Genomic DNA, 19084 nt, shown 5'->3' on the forward strand with positions numbered 1-19084 from the left:
ATACGATACATCGTTCAAAAATATTAGCTGCAATACATTAAATGTCATTTACACCTGAGTCGAATTCACAAGATAACATACATTTCAGTAAAGCAACGCTGAACAGGTTGAGGCCATTTTTAACGCAATATTACAAATTTACGATCAACTCAAATTCATTTCCCTCCTTTGATTATGCATAATTTAACTAACAATAAAAAATTTCATTATAATTATGGATATATTATTATAAGGTGGGCTAAATATATTTCTCAAGTATATTGGGATGGTTTTTTGGCTAGAATTACGTAAAGAACATAACTGTACCCTGAGTTCACTGCTGAAATTTAGAACGCTTCTACTAATATTTATCACAAACATATGCAGTGTATGGAGGGAAGAACAATTCAAGTTTAACAAACGTTATCATTCCAAAACCATGGGTAACAAAATTAATCAACTGACAATGAAATTTCCATGTCAACGCTTGCCCTAATTACTGTCTAAGCAAACACATAACAAAGATTCAATATCAGTTATTGGAGTTAAAAATTAAAACACTTGAAACGAGAATATAAATCACAGTTCATGTCGTTTGTTTAACATTATTTTAGTTTGCCATCTGTTTATCTGTTTTTCAAGATTAATTTGTTTGAAAACAATTGTAGAACTTATTACTGTGATAACCAAAAACTGTTTACATTGCTACATAATTTAATTTTAAAGGATAGAACTCGGAAATTAATATTAAAACCATATTTTTAATATAACACGAATCGCAACAGTAGCATATTTTTCTAGAGCAAACGCCTTTCTTTTAATTACGGAATGAACCGATTACAGTGAGCCGAGTCACACCGTGACCGCTGCCACAGTTGTTGTCGCATTGACGAGGTCTATTACAGCCCAAGCAGGTACAGTATCAATATCGAAGAACTTCCAACCAAATGTGTTCATAGATATATTTGTAATAATGAGACATAGAAAGTTCAGCATCACTCCGACCTTTGCCTACAAGTTGAAATATAAAAGTAAATTGTAATATATTAATATCTGTATTGAAATCATATCATAAGCTCTCGAAAAATAAATCATGAATATATGAATGGTAAACAGATCAATCTATGTTCTACTTGCTTGACGGTAAATAAATTCATATCATATTACTACAACGACAGTATTGCTACATTTGTTTTATTATACTTAATGCGTGTATAACTACTCCTTGACTTGTAACCTAAACACTGTGTTATTTATCTAAATATGAAATTCCATAAAATGAAAATATTAAGTACTTTGCATTATATGAACTGTGCTCGTGAGCGTTGGGTGATACACATCATTTGTTTATTTTACACATATACAGTGTTGATGACAGACTGTTTAAATTTCTGGCATCCACCTCGTGCATAACATTTTTCAATAGTTAATAACACATATCATAACGCGAAGCTACACATGATTGCTTATGTTCTAAAATGGTAAATTATCTTAGCTTTTTCCGTTTGTAAGGAGTTTCAGATATAAATAGACATAGGAGATTGAGTCTGTTAAATTTTAAATGATTACACTATGTCATTGATATGTTTCACACACAAAAACAGATTCAAGATTACATATTTCATTACATTATTATTTCATAACCAATCGCCCGAAGTGTTGAATACTTGATTACGTAGCTAACAGCATGATTGACAAATAATGTCAAGAGAAAACAAAAATCACGGACGCCTTTTGTACATAAACAACGAAACAACATAGAGTGAACAATTTACAAAAATTAAAGCAATGCTATATGACCAATTTGTATAATCGGTGCATCCTAATATAGCGGTCCCCACTATAATTGTTTGTGAACATTTATAACAGTCAATTATAAAAAAAAATATTGCCATTTTTGCACTTTTTAAGGTAATTTCAGCACTTTTTAAAGCCGAGACTGTTTATCAAACATACATGAACATTTCATCTGAAGATGTAGAGATGGACATAAATATCACTGATTTTCAAGAAAAATAAATACATACCATGGTGGGAACTGTGACGACTTTGAACGACACCAGCATTGCGTTCAAGGGATGTGCTGCTGGTAAGCAGAATGACAGATTGGATGCCTGGGTTATTGGTATGGCAAAATAGTATGGATGAATTCCTTTCATATGTGCCTGCAATATACAATTATGAAATTAACTTATACATATAACGGATCACTCATCACAATTAGTATATGTGTAATACAAAACTCACATTAACCTTACGTTCAGAATAAAATAGTTTTTACCGTTACGTAGACAATAGGTAGAATAAGGCCCACGTACACTGGACCACTTAAAAATTCGGTCAGCAGGGCACCTATAGCGGTAGTGATCAGCAACACTATCCATGGGTCCCATGAGTTCAAAAAATCTAACTTGTCAGCTACCAACAGGTCAAGACCAGATTCCTGAGAAGTGTTATGAAAATATGAATGTCATTTACTGTTGACACAAAACACAACGTTACATTAGTGATCTATACAAATATCAACAAAATGTATAAACAGTTTTATAAATAAATCCACATTCAATCCTGACATCAGTGCCGCATATATTGCACTGCGTAATGCTATACACCCGATGACATCATATCCTGCACTAAATAAGGATTTGTAGTCAGAGTGTAAGTCCATGGTTACATTCATCACGGGCAACCGTAAGTCACTTGCGAGAAAGTTCGAAAGTAATTACCATCTAACAATTGTTCGAACTACATTATCTACAAAACTGAATGCAGATGTATGCTTGGAGTTCAACGCTTAAGCACACGGGATCGTGCAGTACCGTTGTTACTGATTTTGTGTCACGCACTGTTCTGTAGCTGTCAACAACATTCATAAGAACATATGGGTATATATCCCAGTGATTCATTGATTCAAACATCGTAGTAACGTCCTCCTCACAATTTATAAATTTGAAGATGTAAAAAATGTCATCTCCAATCGAAAGACGTAGATGTTCAAAGCTTCTTCTGGTCTAAAATAAGACACAGTATGAATAACACAATTTACATTCTAATTGATTCGGTGATTATACAACAAATTTACCTTGATGCCTACTGTAAGCGAGACTCCTCCTCCAGCGAAAAATACAATATCCCAGGGTACTCGACTTACTACATATTGCCAGTCTAGCAGCGGTTCAAATTTTTCAATATCATCTTCAACATAAAGTTAAGGAAGTTATTGCTTTTAAAGTTATCGCTAATAATGAATATTTTTATATTGACAATCCTAGTAAAACATTATCAAGATTAAATACCGTAACTAGACCCATTTATATTTAATTATATTTCGTCAATAGTAAAAAAATATGCCTTTCTATATAGTATATATACTGTGTCTACGTACGAGTGCAACGCGGCAGCGATGGTCTTTTGTTTGGGATGATAAAACATAGAATAGTAACAGCAACAGTGAAAGTACTGCTTTTTACAAACCTAGATAAAACAAAAAATGGAACTAGAACGTAGCACCTAGTTTTGTGGCATTAATATTATAGTTATGACATATGCGTGTGTGCTGGACTTAAACTAAGGATGATTTACTCTTTTTTAATTGTGATTGTGATTTGTTTGATGATGATGATATTCTAGACCACTGGCACATATACAAATATTTCAAAACAATGCTTAAAATTGAACAGGTACAAGTAGAATATGATACCATTCTCTAGTATAACTAATTAATATGTTAACAATTGTTTCCTAGGTCATTGAGATTACAAAAAATTGAATTTGCATGCCTGGGAATTCTCGTAGGAGGAGTTCTAAGAGTCTACGCCAAAACAAAATACAACGTTTAAGCATGGAAATAAAATTTGGCAGTCGCCCACTTTCTCCGACTAGTTTTTTTGGCAATATCTTGAGGGAGCCTAAGTAGCATCCAGCACCATTTTCTATGTACTTTGTCAATTCGGTCGTAGTATTGAAATCCCCAAATTTCAGACCCTTAACAAGGAATAGGAGATATAATTGAATAAAATAATTTGAAATGGGTGTCAAAATGAACCCCATTAAGTTTAACAGATACTGATGAAAGAATCCTGCGCGTTTTCCCAGACTGATCCGCTAAAGTAGAAACTGCTTTTGATCAAATGTTCCTGGAAGAAAACACGAGACCTAAATACTTATAATAGAAAACAACTTTAAACTCGCATCCTTTTTGTGTGTTTTTTTTAAATTAACTTTCATACACTACTTGCTACTAATTTACGATAAAATATTGATCAAATTCTGCAGGTTTGGAATTGAGTCACTAAAAATGGCTACATCATCTGCATAAAGTAAAGGGAACAGATTATAAAAGTCCCGTGTTTGTTGATTCCACAAATTTCTTGAGTTAAACAACATCAAATTTAATTTGTCAATAAAAAAACTAAATCAAATAGGGACATTCAAAAGAACTTGAAATGTTTGATTCAGAATTGACACATGACTTAACATTTCTATACATAGAACGCAAGATACAAAACATGTTACCATATATACCAATTGTTAATAATTTATATAATAATAGTGAATGGTTTATCCTGTCGAATGCTTTAGAAAAATCCATGAAGAAGCAATAAAGTTTACCACTACTTTTTGCCAATTACTTCCCTGCAATAGCATACAAAACAAAAATATTATCTATAGTACTGATTATTTTCGAAAACCCGACTGACAATCGGATATCACGCCATTATAATCTGCACATAAACATAGCCTTTCATTTAAGATTGCCGTAAACAAATCCTAAAACATTTAATTATGATATCTTCCCGGTAGTTGTTTTATCATTTTTGATGTAAACGATGATGATGGTGATGATGAATATATACTAGCAAATCTCAATGAAAAAGCAAGAAGAAACCTCAAACATTGTCGGTCATCCGATTGTGGGAAAATGTGGGAATTCTGAATTAATTAGTAAATCCGTATATCTTAGATACGTCAGGCCTTTGGTCGCCGGGTATTGGCATCCATTTACTTGAGATAAAATACACAGTGACTTGTTCTTTTGTTTTTGGTTTTATGTTGTTGTTTTTTTTTCAGAAATATTGAACGGCTTTAATTGTTGTTAGAGGAATAATCAAACGGCTTTCATTTTCCGTTATAGAGCTAAATTATTTATTCCACTTTCACAGAATTATTCTTTACATATTTATCTCACCCTGGTTTGAACCATGATCTCCAACCCGTCACAAACTGGGGGTCCTCAAAAAGCCACATAACTATCAGCACAACAAAAATGAAGATAACCACTACTTCTGACCACCTGCAAATATATATAATTAAAGTTCGAATGCGTTATAATAATCCTCCTTCGTCCATGTTGAGACGCCCTAGCATTAAACACAATCGAAATGCACATGCAACGCAATTGTTATACAGTACATATCGTAGAAACGTGTGACTACTATATTAACATACAACGTGTAAATCAGGTAACGCATGCAGCTTTATGGCAACCGTGCATTCATACAATGATTAATGCATAATTTAGCGATTCTATTATTCATATTGATTGGTTCAGTATAAGTCATATGTACGCGCAGTTTCATCATTCCTTGTAAAGTTAATAGCACATTCTAAGGTTACAGTCTCACGTGATATAGAAAAGAAAGCAATGTTAGCTTTATATTTGCAAGGACAGTCAAGTGATGTATGTATTTGATTGGATGTGAAGGGGTCCTACAAATTCTAATACAATTGAGGGCGGAAAAGATTTTGTTAAATTTTGTCAATTGTTCCTGTTAGTATAGAGCAGCCACACCTGACAAACGTTATGGGATAGATTGTATCACTATTGATATATAACAAATAAATGTGTTGAGAAACGAGATTTATAATAAATGTGTGTACTTAATAGCGCCCAGTTCGTCATATTGTTTGCGTAATACAGCCACAATATCACCTTCTACCGTCTGCTTCTTTTTAAGACAGTTACTTCGACCAGAGAAACAAAGTAATATTGATTGTCTAGAAAGTAAGAAAACGATTTCGTGATTGTATGGATTATTTAATTTTACAATTTATTAGTTCTATGTCACATTTGAGCTAAGAAAATAATACAAAATAAAAATTATTATTATACATCTATCACAGTAACGACATAGGATATAGCGTGCCGTAATTTTGCGTTATTTTACAGTGTAATTTTATCCTACCATATAAGGAAATGGGAATTTCAAATATGAAAACATTTCACTAACAATAAAAACACCATAGTTTGACCGGACTCCACACATCGAAGTTCACTAATTACTAGTTAATACTCACCCTAAATCCAAAAAAAAAGTTGACAACCAGGTCCACGCAAGCGCCAAGCATACTATCTGCGTTGGTATTGCATATACCATCCACTCCCCAAAATTCGGCTTCGCACTTGGGCCATAATATCTATAAGGACGTTTGAATGTATCAGTAATTATATGATAGCATTATCATTACCAATATATTTCACTACGTCATTGCAGCAGATTGTTCGTGATAATGTATCTTATTATTGAGCATCAATGTCCTTTACCAAGGATATGTATAAAATGTTTCTTTCAAAAACGCATAAAGAAAGAAATATTTAAAAATAAGCGAAAACTATATTTAATACTGAAATCGGCATCAAATGATCAGGTCCATTGCCAATAACAACGGATTTCAATATTGAAATCAAACAATTCTGTAACGCAATCGTCGTCTGTTCTGTGAGTACGTAATAGCGCAATCGATCACAGCGTACCATCTAAAACGCGTGTGTGACTATCATTTTTTCTACAAAATCAATTGATCATGTTTATCCGTCATTACGTGTTTGTCATTGACATATCTGTTATCAAATCAAGTAAAGTTAAATCAAATAAAACTAAGGTGAACACAGAGCTCACTCACGTCTCCAGGTTTTGAACCAATACCAATGGCAAAAACGTTCCAACTAATGTCCCGACTCCGCCAATTATCAGTGCTTGAACCAATCCCAAATTAAAACACATCATCAAGCGTGAAGGCCCTTTTGTATCATTTCTTGTTACGTCACCAGGGTGTGAGGTTTTCTGCTGCTGTTCGTCCATACCAGTACTGAAGGAAAATGAAAATAACCATTTGGAAATAACAAGTTCATTATCTTCTCTTACTCGCTTGATTGGCTGATAAATTTATCATTTGACAGCAAGGAAAGTCTTACCAATTTTCCTCAATCACGGCAGACATTTCGAGTGCATTCTCGTCACGAGTTACTTTTCCATTTTTATGAAGCTCTTGCTCATAAGCACTGTTCACCATACCCTAAATATTGAGAGTGTATAACACATTGGATTTAGTAATTATATTTTTTATCATGCAACATGCTATCCAGTGATATCATAATTGAGGTAACAAGTTTTCGCCAATGGGTGTATGCCTTTTCGTGGATCTCACGTGTGATTTTTCACACTTTTATGAGACATTATAATAAATCGCTTCAAGTAATTTAATCATAGATAAACGACAATGAAATAAAGTAATGATTTGTTATGGTGTATTAATTGTAGGCATTTTAAAAGAAACCCATTCCTCAAAATGATCGACTCTAAATATGAAACATTGGTAACATTTGATTTTGATATAAAAAAATATAGGAAGTTATTTACCAGTTTTATTTTTTAATTATTTGCTTATTACAATCTTTCGGATATTTAAAATAAGGAGGCAAACCAACGAAGAATGAGCGAATTAAAACCATAAATAACTTACAATATTCATATTTCATTTATTCGCTATTGTAGATCATGTAGTACTGTAAATCTTTACAAACAACAATGGCAAGATATCACGATTTCAAAAATATTGTTTCATTGCAATGGCCTTCATGATTACTACAGTGTTTAGTTGTTTATCATATAGAGTCAGTAGTCAAACATACATTTGTTCTAATCAACGGCGCCGCCAACGTTCTCTTAATATATTGAAAACAGTCTTGCGTGCAGTGTAAGTATATTAATAACCTGACACATTTGTATGACCTTTACCCTTACCGTTTTGTTACTGTGGTCCTGGCGAGTTTGTTTTTCGAGCTCCTCTACCAACACTTGTACTATTGGAAATAGCATTGCATAAACAGCCATATTCATAATCCACATTGACAAGAACGCTGCGGTAATCATCAGAGACAATAATAACCTTGAATACAAACATGAAAAGTCAGAGGACAAATACAATTAGGTCTGGCCATTGTGAGTATATACGTGAGTTTTTTTTTTTTTTTTTTTTTTTTTTATAAACCATACATTTGACATGTGAGTAAACGTGTTTTCTAACACTTGGGTCAATGGTGCATTCAGTCAACGTTGTATTGTCTCAAGAGGTGTAGTAAAACCGACAATATGTCAAGTAAACCATTGTAAATCAGACTGCACTTTTAACTGTCGAGCACATAGGAATGGGGGCAAAGTATGCTTGTCCTGTGGCTGGTAAAAACAAATAATTACCTTGTGCTCCAATCTGATTAAAATTGCGAATGCCAGCCAAACAAGGATCTGACTCAATACCTATATAAATCTCGTTCAAATCTCGTATACGCTACAGCCAATCACAGCTAGCCTTTTATATTGGCCGACGGCATACCCACTTGACAAAAATAATTAACAAACAATTCCAATGTGCAAGAAAAAAAGATCGTTTTGCGTCGCATGGGTTTAATTTTGAAGACAACCATCTCAATCAAAAGTTGACCAGGGAAAATGCAAGGAAAAGGTGGTTAGATAGGTATATTTTTCATTTGCCTTTGAAGGCTAGAAATCATGTTTTGTTGCGGACAATTTATTTTATTTTTCCTTTTACTGATATGTTATTTACCATATTTTTGTAAGTTGCACAAAACATCTAGATATTCATTGCTCCAGCGATCTAAATGTGCGGTTGACTGCCGATCGCGAAGCCCTGTCTAGCATAAATTATTGTTGGGGGGATGTTGGAGGTGGCTACTATGATTGGTCCAAAAATACAGCTGCAAATTTAAAATTTCAGTAATATTTAGTTTGACTTCAGTGTTATTACTGTCACTCACACCTCAAATTGTTAAAAGTGTGAGAAGCACACACTTTTCGCATTTTGGCAATATCTGATATATTTTCTCACAAATTGTGTTTGCCCTTTGATTGTCCATGAGAATTTGGATTATTGTCATTAAACTGTTCCCACACCACTATCACCAGTCAATCTTCCTGTATGGCATATTTCATGTATAGCTCAATAAATTAACTTGCATAAGCCTTTAATAAAAAAATTACAAATATATTTTTTTATTTACAAAAGGGATTCCGCAGCAATTTACACTTTTTTTGTTATTAAATTGAATAGTTTGTTCATTTCCAACTAATGTGTACACTTCCCGAGCCAAGGCTCGATTATTCAGTCATCACTTCAACTTTACACCAAGCACTGGGCAAGTTTATCTAGAATGGAATAAATAAATCATTATGATTAGAAGACTGTAAAGCGCTATAGTAAACGACGCAAACTGATTTTAAATTGTATAACGGCCACCGACTCACACGCAGAATATTAGAGCAAAAAATATTTCCTGCTCAATTGCGATGTGTTCCTAATAAAGACTTCTTTGATCTAGTCCAAATAATCTCAATTACTTAAACAAGGAGCTATTGTACAAAATGTTGGTACATTAATGAATATTCACATTAGTCAACAAAACATAACCTGTCTCTTGGGGTAAACAAATAAATAAATATACCAGTGTTCGTTAGAACCGGTGGAAAAAAAATCGCCACTCCCGGAATAATTATACAAGACCTAAACTGAAACCATTTAAGCAACAATATTAACATAAACATTATAGATCATGACTTTTGTTGCATATGGCAATGATTTACTTACCGAAAAGCCGTGTTTTTCCCGATCGTGTTCATCGCTAACGGCGGTATAATCCGCCATTTTATTTAAGTGTGTTTGTGACCTGATTCTGATCATGAACTGACGTCATCGGCTGCGCTAAAGAAGGAGGTATGTGATTCGTTGACCAAACCAGTCAGAGGAGCTATCGTTGAAATCTCCTTACATTGGCATTGATTCAGAGGTATGCTAACATTATACCGAATCACAAGTACGTAACAAAAAACATAAAAAATATAAAATACAAAATAATTTAAAAAAAATAAAAGTAAAAGAATTATATAAAATAAAATACACGCCGTACAATACAACAGATTTTAATCAGATTGCGTGTGATTATGTGTGTTTGACCCATAAAATAAAACGAATGAGAAAAACAACAGTCCAATAAGACACACGCCGATGTGCCCACTATTCTACCACTAGACAACTGTTTAATGCGCTAAACGCATGTGTCTATATGAAATAGATCACACGAAGGTACAAATCCCACACACTACAGAATAGTTTTTATATGACCAATAGGCAGAGGCTTTCTGAACATACAAAAGACTTTCGATGTAAATGCCGCTGAGATTACTTTGAGAGCAAGAGAGTCTAAGAAATTATGTCCTTTTCACAATGTGTTTTCCTTGATCGCGTTCACCGTGTAACCATGGTGACGTGAAAAAAATTGATGTACAAAATCAGGGTCGTATGTTCCTATCAACCGTCACATGGGCTATTATTCAAATAAGTAAATATTAATATATGGCATGTGAATGACAGACTGATTATCATGACAAAGCAACATTTTAATATTCAATAATAAAGACTCGGGTATATCTTAAAGTAGCCCAATAATGTAATTTAATTTGAAATATTTCTACATATCAATGATATATAATTTTCAAATTTAAATTTTTAAATCTACTTACGGTATATATCTAAGTAGTTATGCGCTGGTATACATGTAATAATTTAATAATAGAAGATCGGCGGTTAGCATTTTTCTTGATCATTTAACTTACCGCTTTGGTTCAGATCCTGCAAACAGTAGCGTACGTAGCGCAAGCCTACGATGCAAGTTGTAACGCTCAACAGCTGATGAGACTATGATAGCCGAAATGAGTAATATGACGCTCTCTGTCATAAAAGTCTTACAAACGTCCTCCATAGACACGATACCCATAACCGGAAACATCACCAGGGGGATGAGTCCCGTTATGCAGACCGGGATCGGAAGAAACACCCAGTAGAAGGCCATTAACAGCAACACATACGTACATTTCGCTGGCTTAAAAAATGAAAATTTGGTAATTAAGTACATTTTAAATGTTCATTCAAAAAAAAAAAAAAAACATTTACAAAAACTGTAAGCGCACATTATATTGATGTCAGACGGTTTTTATATTTTTTATTTAATTTTAATTGTAATAATGTTGTGGTCATATGCATTTTGAACTGTTTCACAGACCGCTGCATTAACTTGATGTCCTATGGTTATCAACTGTTTGTGCTGCAAAGCACAGTGATTAACAATCCTGTGCGTTGACATGGACATAATAACGTATATGTATTCATATTGCTATTTTAAAACATATCTTAAAAACATTCCCTACACATCCCACTTAGCATATTAAGAAAACTAATTATACTAGAATTATAATGATTCATGGTTTGTATTCTTACTTATCTGTGTAAAAGTATTTGGAATTTAATTATGTTATGCATAATCAATTTAGGTTAGATTTCAGTGACACGATACGTCACGAAGATTGAACAATCGCCGACGATGCTCAGTATCACTCCGGATCATTTCAACCTGACTGATACCTAGTTACTCAAATTTTCAACTCACTTTGACTAGACACTTTACGCTTCTAAAGCTTATTAAACTTTATACTTTTTGTGCGTGTCTTTGCATAACATCCAACAGAATCAATTTTGCTTGGTAATGCGTGTGGAAAGTTTGTAGAAAAATGATAAACCTGGTCTTGGTAGCCTGATCTACTACAGTTTTCAGTAGGAATAAATCCCATCAATATTTACTGGAAATGTTCAACCATCTGAAGATAATATACTATAATTAACAGTCGTTTATTTTGTTTATCGATACCTCTCCCTTTCACACATTTTATTATAAGCCACCCGAACTATACACGGTATGTTTTGATTCTACGATATGTAATGAAATCATAATAAACTCGCACATATTCCGTTTGCATTGATAAACATGAAAAGTGTCTCCTGTGAATCATAGTTAGTGGACAGGTGCGAATTGGGCTTATTAACAGTGAGATTACAAATAAAGATAAGAACTTTGACTTATTGTGAATCCACCCCGTAACACTAGCATATTGTTCGTGCAATATAATGACTGTACTCTCTGTGGTTGAAATGTAACTACTCAAGCTTGACTCACAAACCTCTTCAACTCATTAACTTGAGCATGCAAGTCCATGTCGATGTTCAGACAGTGATAGTCATACATCGCTTGAGATTGTTTTGACGTTGCATTGCTGGGCTTGAGAGGCTTAATTTCCATCATAGATATGAACAAGCGTATTTGTACAGTCACAAAACGAAGGAAACTATGTCACTAAATATGCAATGCCAAATAATTTTTTTGTATACTATCATTAATTTCTTACCTCTGAATCGTTAAAGAAAACTAGAATCGGACTCAGTGCGAGCGGAATAGTGAAAGCTAATATAAGCTTATACTTCTTTTGCAAAAATTTCGTCACGTTCATTTCAAAAGGTTCTTCTACCACACGTCCTTGCCCCATAGAACAAAGTTGTCAACTAAACTAAAAAAATTCTTTGGCATAGACACGAGAGTGATTTTATAGTGTATCTGACAGAATGTCGACAGCACTGAAGTTAGGTCGGCATGTAGAAGAAAGTGTTAGTTAAACACTATTAATCAGTGAACACTGTAATAGTTGACATTTCAAGGTCGTGAATATGGAAAGATAATAAATAAATTGAGATGTGAAACCAATTACCAGCAAATAGCACCATTTAAATTAGTTAAAATACACATTACCATAATGTAATAATTCAGAATATTAATCGCCTATTGATACCTCAATTTGTTTTCCAATGGATGTACGTGCCCTATAAATGGGAGGGGGCGTACCCCGTCACTTTGCAAAATATATCATTTCATGTTCTATTTACCATTAGCTCTTATCCACACGTATTGTCAAAATGATAAATTATTGTTCAACCGAATGTTTACACGTCGCAATGTACCTTTCAATATGATTACTCACAGTAGCCTCTTGTTAACTTTGTCGTAGTAATTTACTCGGCTTGAACGCGTATCACAACGGACATATTTGCGGATATAGTTGCGCTCCTAGTAATCCCCGCGTGTTGCTAACTGGGTATTACGACCTAATCCCTATTTACCTACTGCCGCCTGTAGCGGAAATATATCTAGCTGAACAAAACGTAACACATTTTATATCGAATTGGAGTTAATCAGATTTCAGATAAAACCTAATGCGTTCTTACTGTGGTTAATCTAGTGGTAGTTATACCTCTCTGGTATATTTCATAAACCTATCATTTTATTTTGTTTTGTATACACCAATGAAGGCCAAATTGTTTAGTATTCTGTGTCATGTACATGTACTGTATTATAACTAGTTATTTGAAAAAAAAAGCAAATTCGTTGAATGACACACAAGTTAGCACTCCGCAACTGACATTTGACTACTACCAAAAATACAGAATTTTTTCTTCACATACAAGTAATGCCAAAGCGAATTATAATCATATGTTCTCACTTACTTCATAAATTTTCATTAGCGTATATGACTAAATGACTTAAATCTAGCCGTGTTCTCAAGATACATTCATTTCAGCAATGTAATTTTGCATTCAAATCATCGATTGTTATTTTAACGTCAGTCTGAAAATTGACACTCAACTGTCAATTGATTTCCCATCTTTTCATTAAGCACAGTTCAACTAATTATAGTAAATTTTAATACAGTACGTCTTTCCTTTAATTACATAATGAATCGAGTACAGTAATCAATGTGTCGAGAAATGTTGAGAATTATATCGTGATCGCTGCCACAGTTGTTATCCCATTGACTTGGTCAATTACAGCCCAAGCATGTACAGTATCAACACTGAAGAACTTCCAACCAAATTTCTTCATAGAAATATTTGTAATGGACACAGAAATGTCAGCATCACTCCCGTCTTGGCCTACAAGTTGGAATATACAAATGAAATTAAAAAACATCCCCAATAAATGAATGGTAAAATAGTTAATCTTTGTTCAACTTCCTTGAGGGTAACACTAATTCATATAATTTTACTACAATGCATTAATGTGGTTACATGGCTACATTTGTTTTTACATAATGCAAAAATGATTACTTATTTACTTATAACCACAACACTGGGTAAATTATCTAAACATGAAAATCTGTGAAATATTATGTACTCTGCATTATATGAACTGAAATTAAGGGATAGATACAATTAAGTGGGCGATACAATAATCATTTGCCCATTTTACACATTTACGGTGTTAGTGACCGACTGTTTAAATTTCTAACATCCACAACGTAAATAACTTTATAAAACAATTATTTTGAGACATATCAAACGATAAGGTATATACTTGGAATGATTGGTGTGTTTCACACAAACCTACTTCCATATTTAATTGCATAACGTATTGTTCCCAAGCAATTCTTTTGTAGATAAACCACGAACCAACATAGCCAAAAGTGTTACAAGACACAAGGCAATAATCAATAATTTTATTTTTATTAGAACCTACTGTAACGCTTTGTGGCTAGTCATTCACCTAGTACAATCCAAGTGCATTGGTCTCCCCTGAGCAGCAAATAATGTTTTGTAATTGTAAATGTTGTAATTGTCGATTAAATAAAGATACTGCCACATTTGCAATTTTCAATGTATTTCAACACTTTTTAAAGCAAGTTTTACTTGAGGTACACATTTTTAACCAAGGCTGTCAAATATACAATACAAATAAAATATGCATATACATTTCGGGACTGCGAGTGTACATGGACCTACTTCTCTAAATTAAAGGAGGAAGACAGTGCGCCAGTTTGGATGTGGAATTGGACATAAAATATCACCATTGTTAAGAAAAGTATTGATACACTATAGTGGGAACTGTAACGACTTTGCACGACATCAGCATTGCTTTGAAGGCAAACATGACAGATTGGCTGCCTGAATTCCTTTCACGTGTGCCTGCAATATACAATTATGAAATGAACATACATATATAACGAATCACTCATCACAATTAGTATATGTGTTAATGCAAATCTCACTTACGTTCAGAATAAAATAGTTTTTACCGTTACGTAAACAATATGTAGACTACTGCTCAAGTACACTGCACGACTTAACAATTCGTTAAGCAGGGAATCCATAGCGGTTGTGATGAGCAACATTATACACAGGTCCCAAGAGTTGAAAACATCTCACGTGTCAGCTATCAACAGGTCAAAACCAGATTCCTGAGAGGAGTTATAGTTGACACGGAACACAACATTATATTACTGATCTATACAAATATCAAAAAAAAAATGTACAAACAGTTGTATAAACCAATCCACATTCAATCCTGACATTAGTGCCGCATATATTGTGTACTACTATACACTCGAGTGTAAGGGCACGGTTAACATTTTATATTCATCATATAGCCAAATAACCACTTGACAGAAATTCCGAAGGTAATTACTGGCTAACAATCTTTTAAGACCGCATTATCCACAAAACTGAATATATGAACGAATCCATAGTATAGGTAAGCTTGGAAATCAACAGTTATACATGGCAGTACCGTCTTATTGATATTGTCTCACATGTGTTACGTATTGTTCTGCTTTTGTCGACAAAATTCATGTGAACATAGGGGTGGATATAGCAATGATTAAAATATAGTAATGATGTTCTCCTCATAAAGTATAAAATTAAACCTCCGAACTTCTTCTAATCAACAATAATATCAAACTAGACCTACGAAACAGTGGGAATAACAACATTTACACTCTAATGTTTTATGATTATACTACACATTTATCTTGACTCCTACTGTAATCGAGACTCCTCCTCTTGCCAACAATATAATATCCCAGGGTACTCGACCTACTACATATTGCCAGTCTAGCAGTTGTTCGAACTTGTCAATATCATCTTCCATATAAAGTAAAGTATATTATAACTTTCAAATGAACAATCGCCGTCTATACTGGATATGGTTATATTGAAAATCCTAGTAAAATATTAGCTGGTATCAAACATAAATTCCAAATAGATCCTTCTAAATTTAACAATATTTCATCATAATAAAAATAGTCCTATCTGTATGGTATGTGCAGTGTCTACTTACGAGTGCAATGCGGTGATGGCGATGGTCTTGTACTTAGCATAATATAACATAGAATAATAGCTGCAACAGTGAAGGGACTGTTTCTTACAAAGCCAGATAAAAACATAAATGAAGCCAAGCGTTCACAAGGGAGGTTTGGTGGCAGTAATATAATATTTATAATGATTTCCATATTCATCACTCTGATTGGAATTCTACTTGATCGCCATAATGCCACACTCGTTATTATATGTTTTAAACATTGCTCATGTACTATTGAAAATTAGATACTAGCAAATATCGCTGTAAAAGTAAAAAGATAATGGGGAAACATTGAAGTTTGAAATAAATTAGTCTTTAGTTACGTCTTATATACGTTTGGTCGCAAATTGTTTGTGGTTAGGTATTGGCATTTAATAGTTGAAATAAAATTGTTACCAGTTCAATAAAGCGTCTTGCATTATCATATATTCAAAAAAAACATGCATTCAATTTTCACATGATTAAACATTGAATATTCACTCACCCTAGTTTGAACAATGATGTCCAACCAGTCACAAACAGGGGGTCTTTGAAGAGCCACATAACTATTAGCACAAGAAACATGAACATAAATCTAATTGCAAAAATAGTCAACTAATGTATTTATTTGATTTATGATTGGATGTAAAAAGGTCATACAAACTTGAATACTGTTGAGGGTTGAAGATATTACGTAGTCTCTAGAGTCGCTGTCGGTATATAGCGGTCCCCTTCGACAAACGTTCTAGCATAGAGTGTATTACGTTTGATATAAACAATATATGTGTTTGAGAAACGATATCAATGTGAGTAATTAATAGCGCCCAGTTCGTCATATAGTTTGCGTAATACGGTCATAATACCACCTTCTGTCGCCTGCTTCTTCTTAAGTCAGTTACTTCGACCAGGGAAACAAAGTATGATAGATTGACTAGAAAACAATAAAATTGCTTTAGTGATTACATACTTAATTATATTTTACATTTTTTTTTTTGACATTTGGGCCAAGGAAATGCTGCAAAATAACAATTATAATTGTAAATTTACCTTTTTTTATTCGGCTTGTAATCATAACATTGTAAGTACAGACTCAGACATAGACTAACTATCTGTTACGTGATGAGTTATAACACAGCACGTTTGGATATATTAGTAATTATATTATGGCATTATCAATACCAGTGAATTGTTTGACGTGATTGCAGCAGATTATACGCGATAATGTGTCCCATCATTGAGCATCAATGCCCTGTACTATGGTTATGAATAAAATATTTCTGTCGAAAACGAATAAAAGGTGAAGCTATTTAAAAAGAAGATAAATTGTTGCGCAAAAAATATTTAATACTAACATCGGCATCAAATAAAATGTTTCATTACCAATAACAACATATTTGAATATCGAAATCAGACAATGCAGTTGTCGTTGTCTGCGCTGGACGCTGAAGCACGCTCGGTCGCAGCGTCCCATCTAGAATGCGCGCTTCTAGATTCCAAAACTGATGCCACTGTCCTGGTCGTTGCCTCCACACTGAGTCGTATCTAACATATTTAACTAAGATTACCCTGGAATGATTTATCCAAGCAAATGCGATAAGTGGAAATAGAACGTCAGTACAGAAAGATTTGTTCTTTTTTTGTAGTGGGTATTACTACATTATTTGTGAACAAAGACAAACGTAACATGTATTTCCTCAGCGTCACCTTCTCGGTAAATGTCACAATCATAAACATAAACAAACAGTATCCTGTGTGCACGTGTTTTTTTTTATTTTATTTATACAATTACATTACATTCACTGTTGCTTCTTCTTCTAGGATGCCTAACACCCACTAGCTTTCTAAATATGTTCATTCACTGGCTATGCCTCTAATTTTCAGGAGAGGGTCGGACAGGACAGGAAAAGACAGTTACCAAAAACATCTACCTTGATGGTTTGAAAACCCTCATGAAATTGTGTGAAGATTGACCACGTACATGTACACCGGATACCAACTGTTACAAGATAATAACAATGATTGACTCAATTTCAACACATAATGGACTTTCTGCTCAATATTTGCCGCATAATGTGAGCTTTTGCCCAATATAAGTTGGCGTTTCGTTTATTAATGTTTAATCATATTCACTATAACAATACGCATAGTGAATTCAAGTTGATATTGTCATATATATGTGTTTAAATTAGTTTACTTGTGTTCTATCCATTTTGTCTAACGTGTTCTTTATAAATTGTATTGGTGTTGGTATATGTTACTGCTTATTAGAATAACTTAACCTTATTATTGTACATATTTTCGCTCCAAAAATACATCATGAGAATGCTGAAACCCAAGAAGCTTAGAACGGAATCAGCAAACTTCTTCGTGTTGAGTCCGGTCAAACCCTGGTGTTAGCCATGTTTGAATTATTAAAGGAGGCATACGCGCGCAATCATTCCATATTTGGAATTCGCGTTTTTTTATAAGGCAGAATGAAAATACCCTGTAAAATACTGCACAAATAACGGCACGCTTTAACTTATGGTGTTATGGTGACAGTTGTATAATAATACTCATTATAGAGTTCCGGTTTATTTTCACATTGTGAGTTGCTAAATGCGCGACGTTTATTATCATGTGTTGTTCTACAACACCAAATTTTATGTTTGTTTATAAGTATAATATAAACAATTTGTTGATATAATTACATGATCTCAATATCGCCTGAATTTTGTTGAGCATTTATTCATTATCTAATAATTTATTAATATTTTACATTCAAATATCTACTATATTAAAATCGGTCTATGCTAATAAGCGCAGCAGATCTGCATGAGT

The 19084-nt window shown here is 33.6% G+C and overlaps 1 protein-coding gene across 1 annotated transcript; it reads right to left on the reverse strand.

Moving 5' to 3' along the window:
- Positions 1-831: 831 nt before the first annotated feature.
- Positions 832-12647, reverse strand: LOC102803556 (Na(+)/citrate cotransporter-like). Its single transcript, XM_085505936.1, has 13 exons — positions 12510-12647; positions 10887-11152; positions 8004-8148; positions 7175-7275; positions 6883-7068; positions 6277-6396; positions 5860-5976; positions 5168-5272; positions 3365-3453; positions 3062-3174; positions 2261-2422; positions 2007-2144; positions 832-990 (listed from the first exon to the last, which is right to left on the reverse strand). Exons 1-13 carry the CDS (start codon positions 12645-12647, stop codon positions 832-834), a joined length of 1839 nt encoding a protein of 612 aa, XP_085362062.1.
- Between the last annotated feature and the right edge of the window lie 6437 nt (positions 12648-19084).

Source organism: Saccoglossus kowalevskii, chromosome 12, assembly GCF_978046115.1.
Source record: "Saccoglossus kowalevskii chromosome 12, keSacKowa6.1, whole genome shotgun sequence".
Taxonomy (NCBI): Eukaryota; Metazoa; Hemichordata; class Enteropneusta; family Harrimaniidae; genus Saccoglossus; species Saccoglossus kowalevskii.

Coding starts and splice junctions, on each gene's coding strand:
- LOC102803556 (XM_085505936.1), bottom strand. CDS start 12,647: ATGGGGCAAGGACGTGTGGTAGAAGAACCTTTTGAAATGAACGTGACG. Junction 11,153..12,509: donor TTTTCTTTAACGATTCAGAG/GTAAGAAATTAA, acceptor TCATTTTTTAAG/CCAGCGAAATGTACGTATGT. Junction 6,397..6,882: donor TTGGTTCAAAACCTGGAGAC/GTGAGTGAGCTC, acceptor ACGTCCTTATAG/ATATTATGGCCCAAGTGCGA.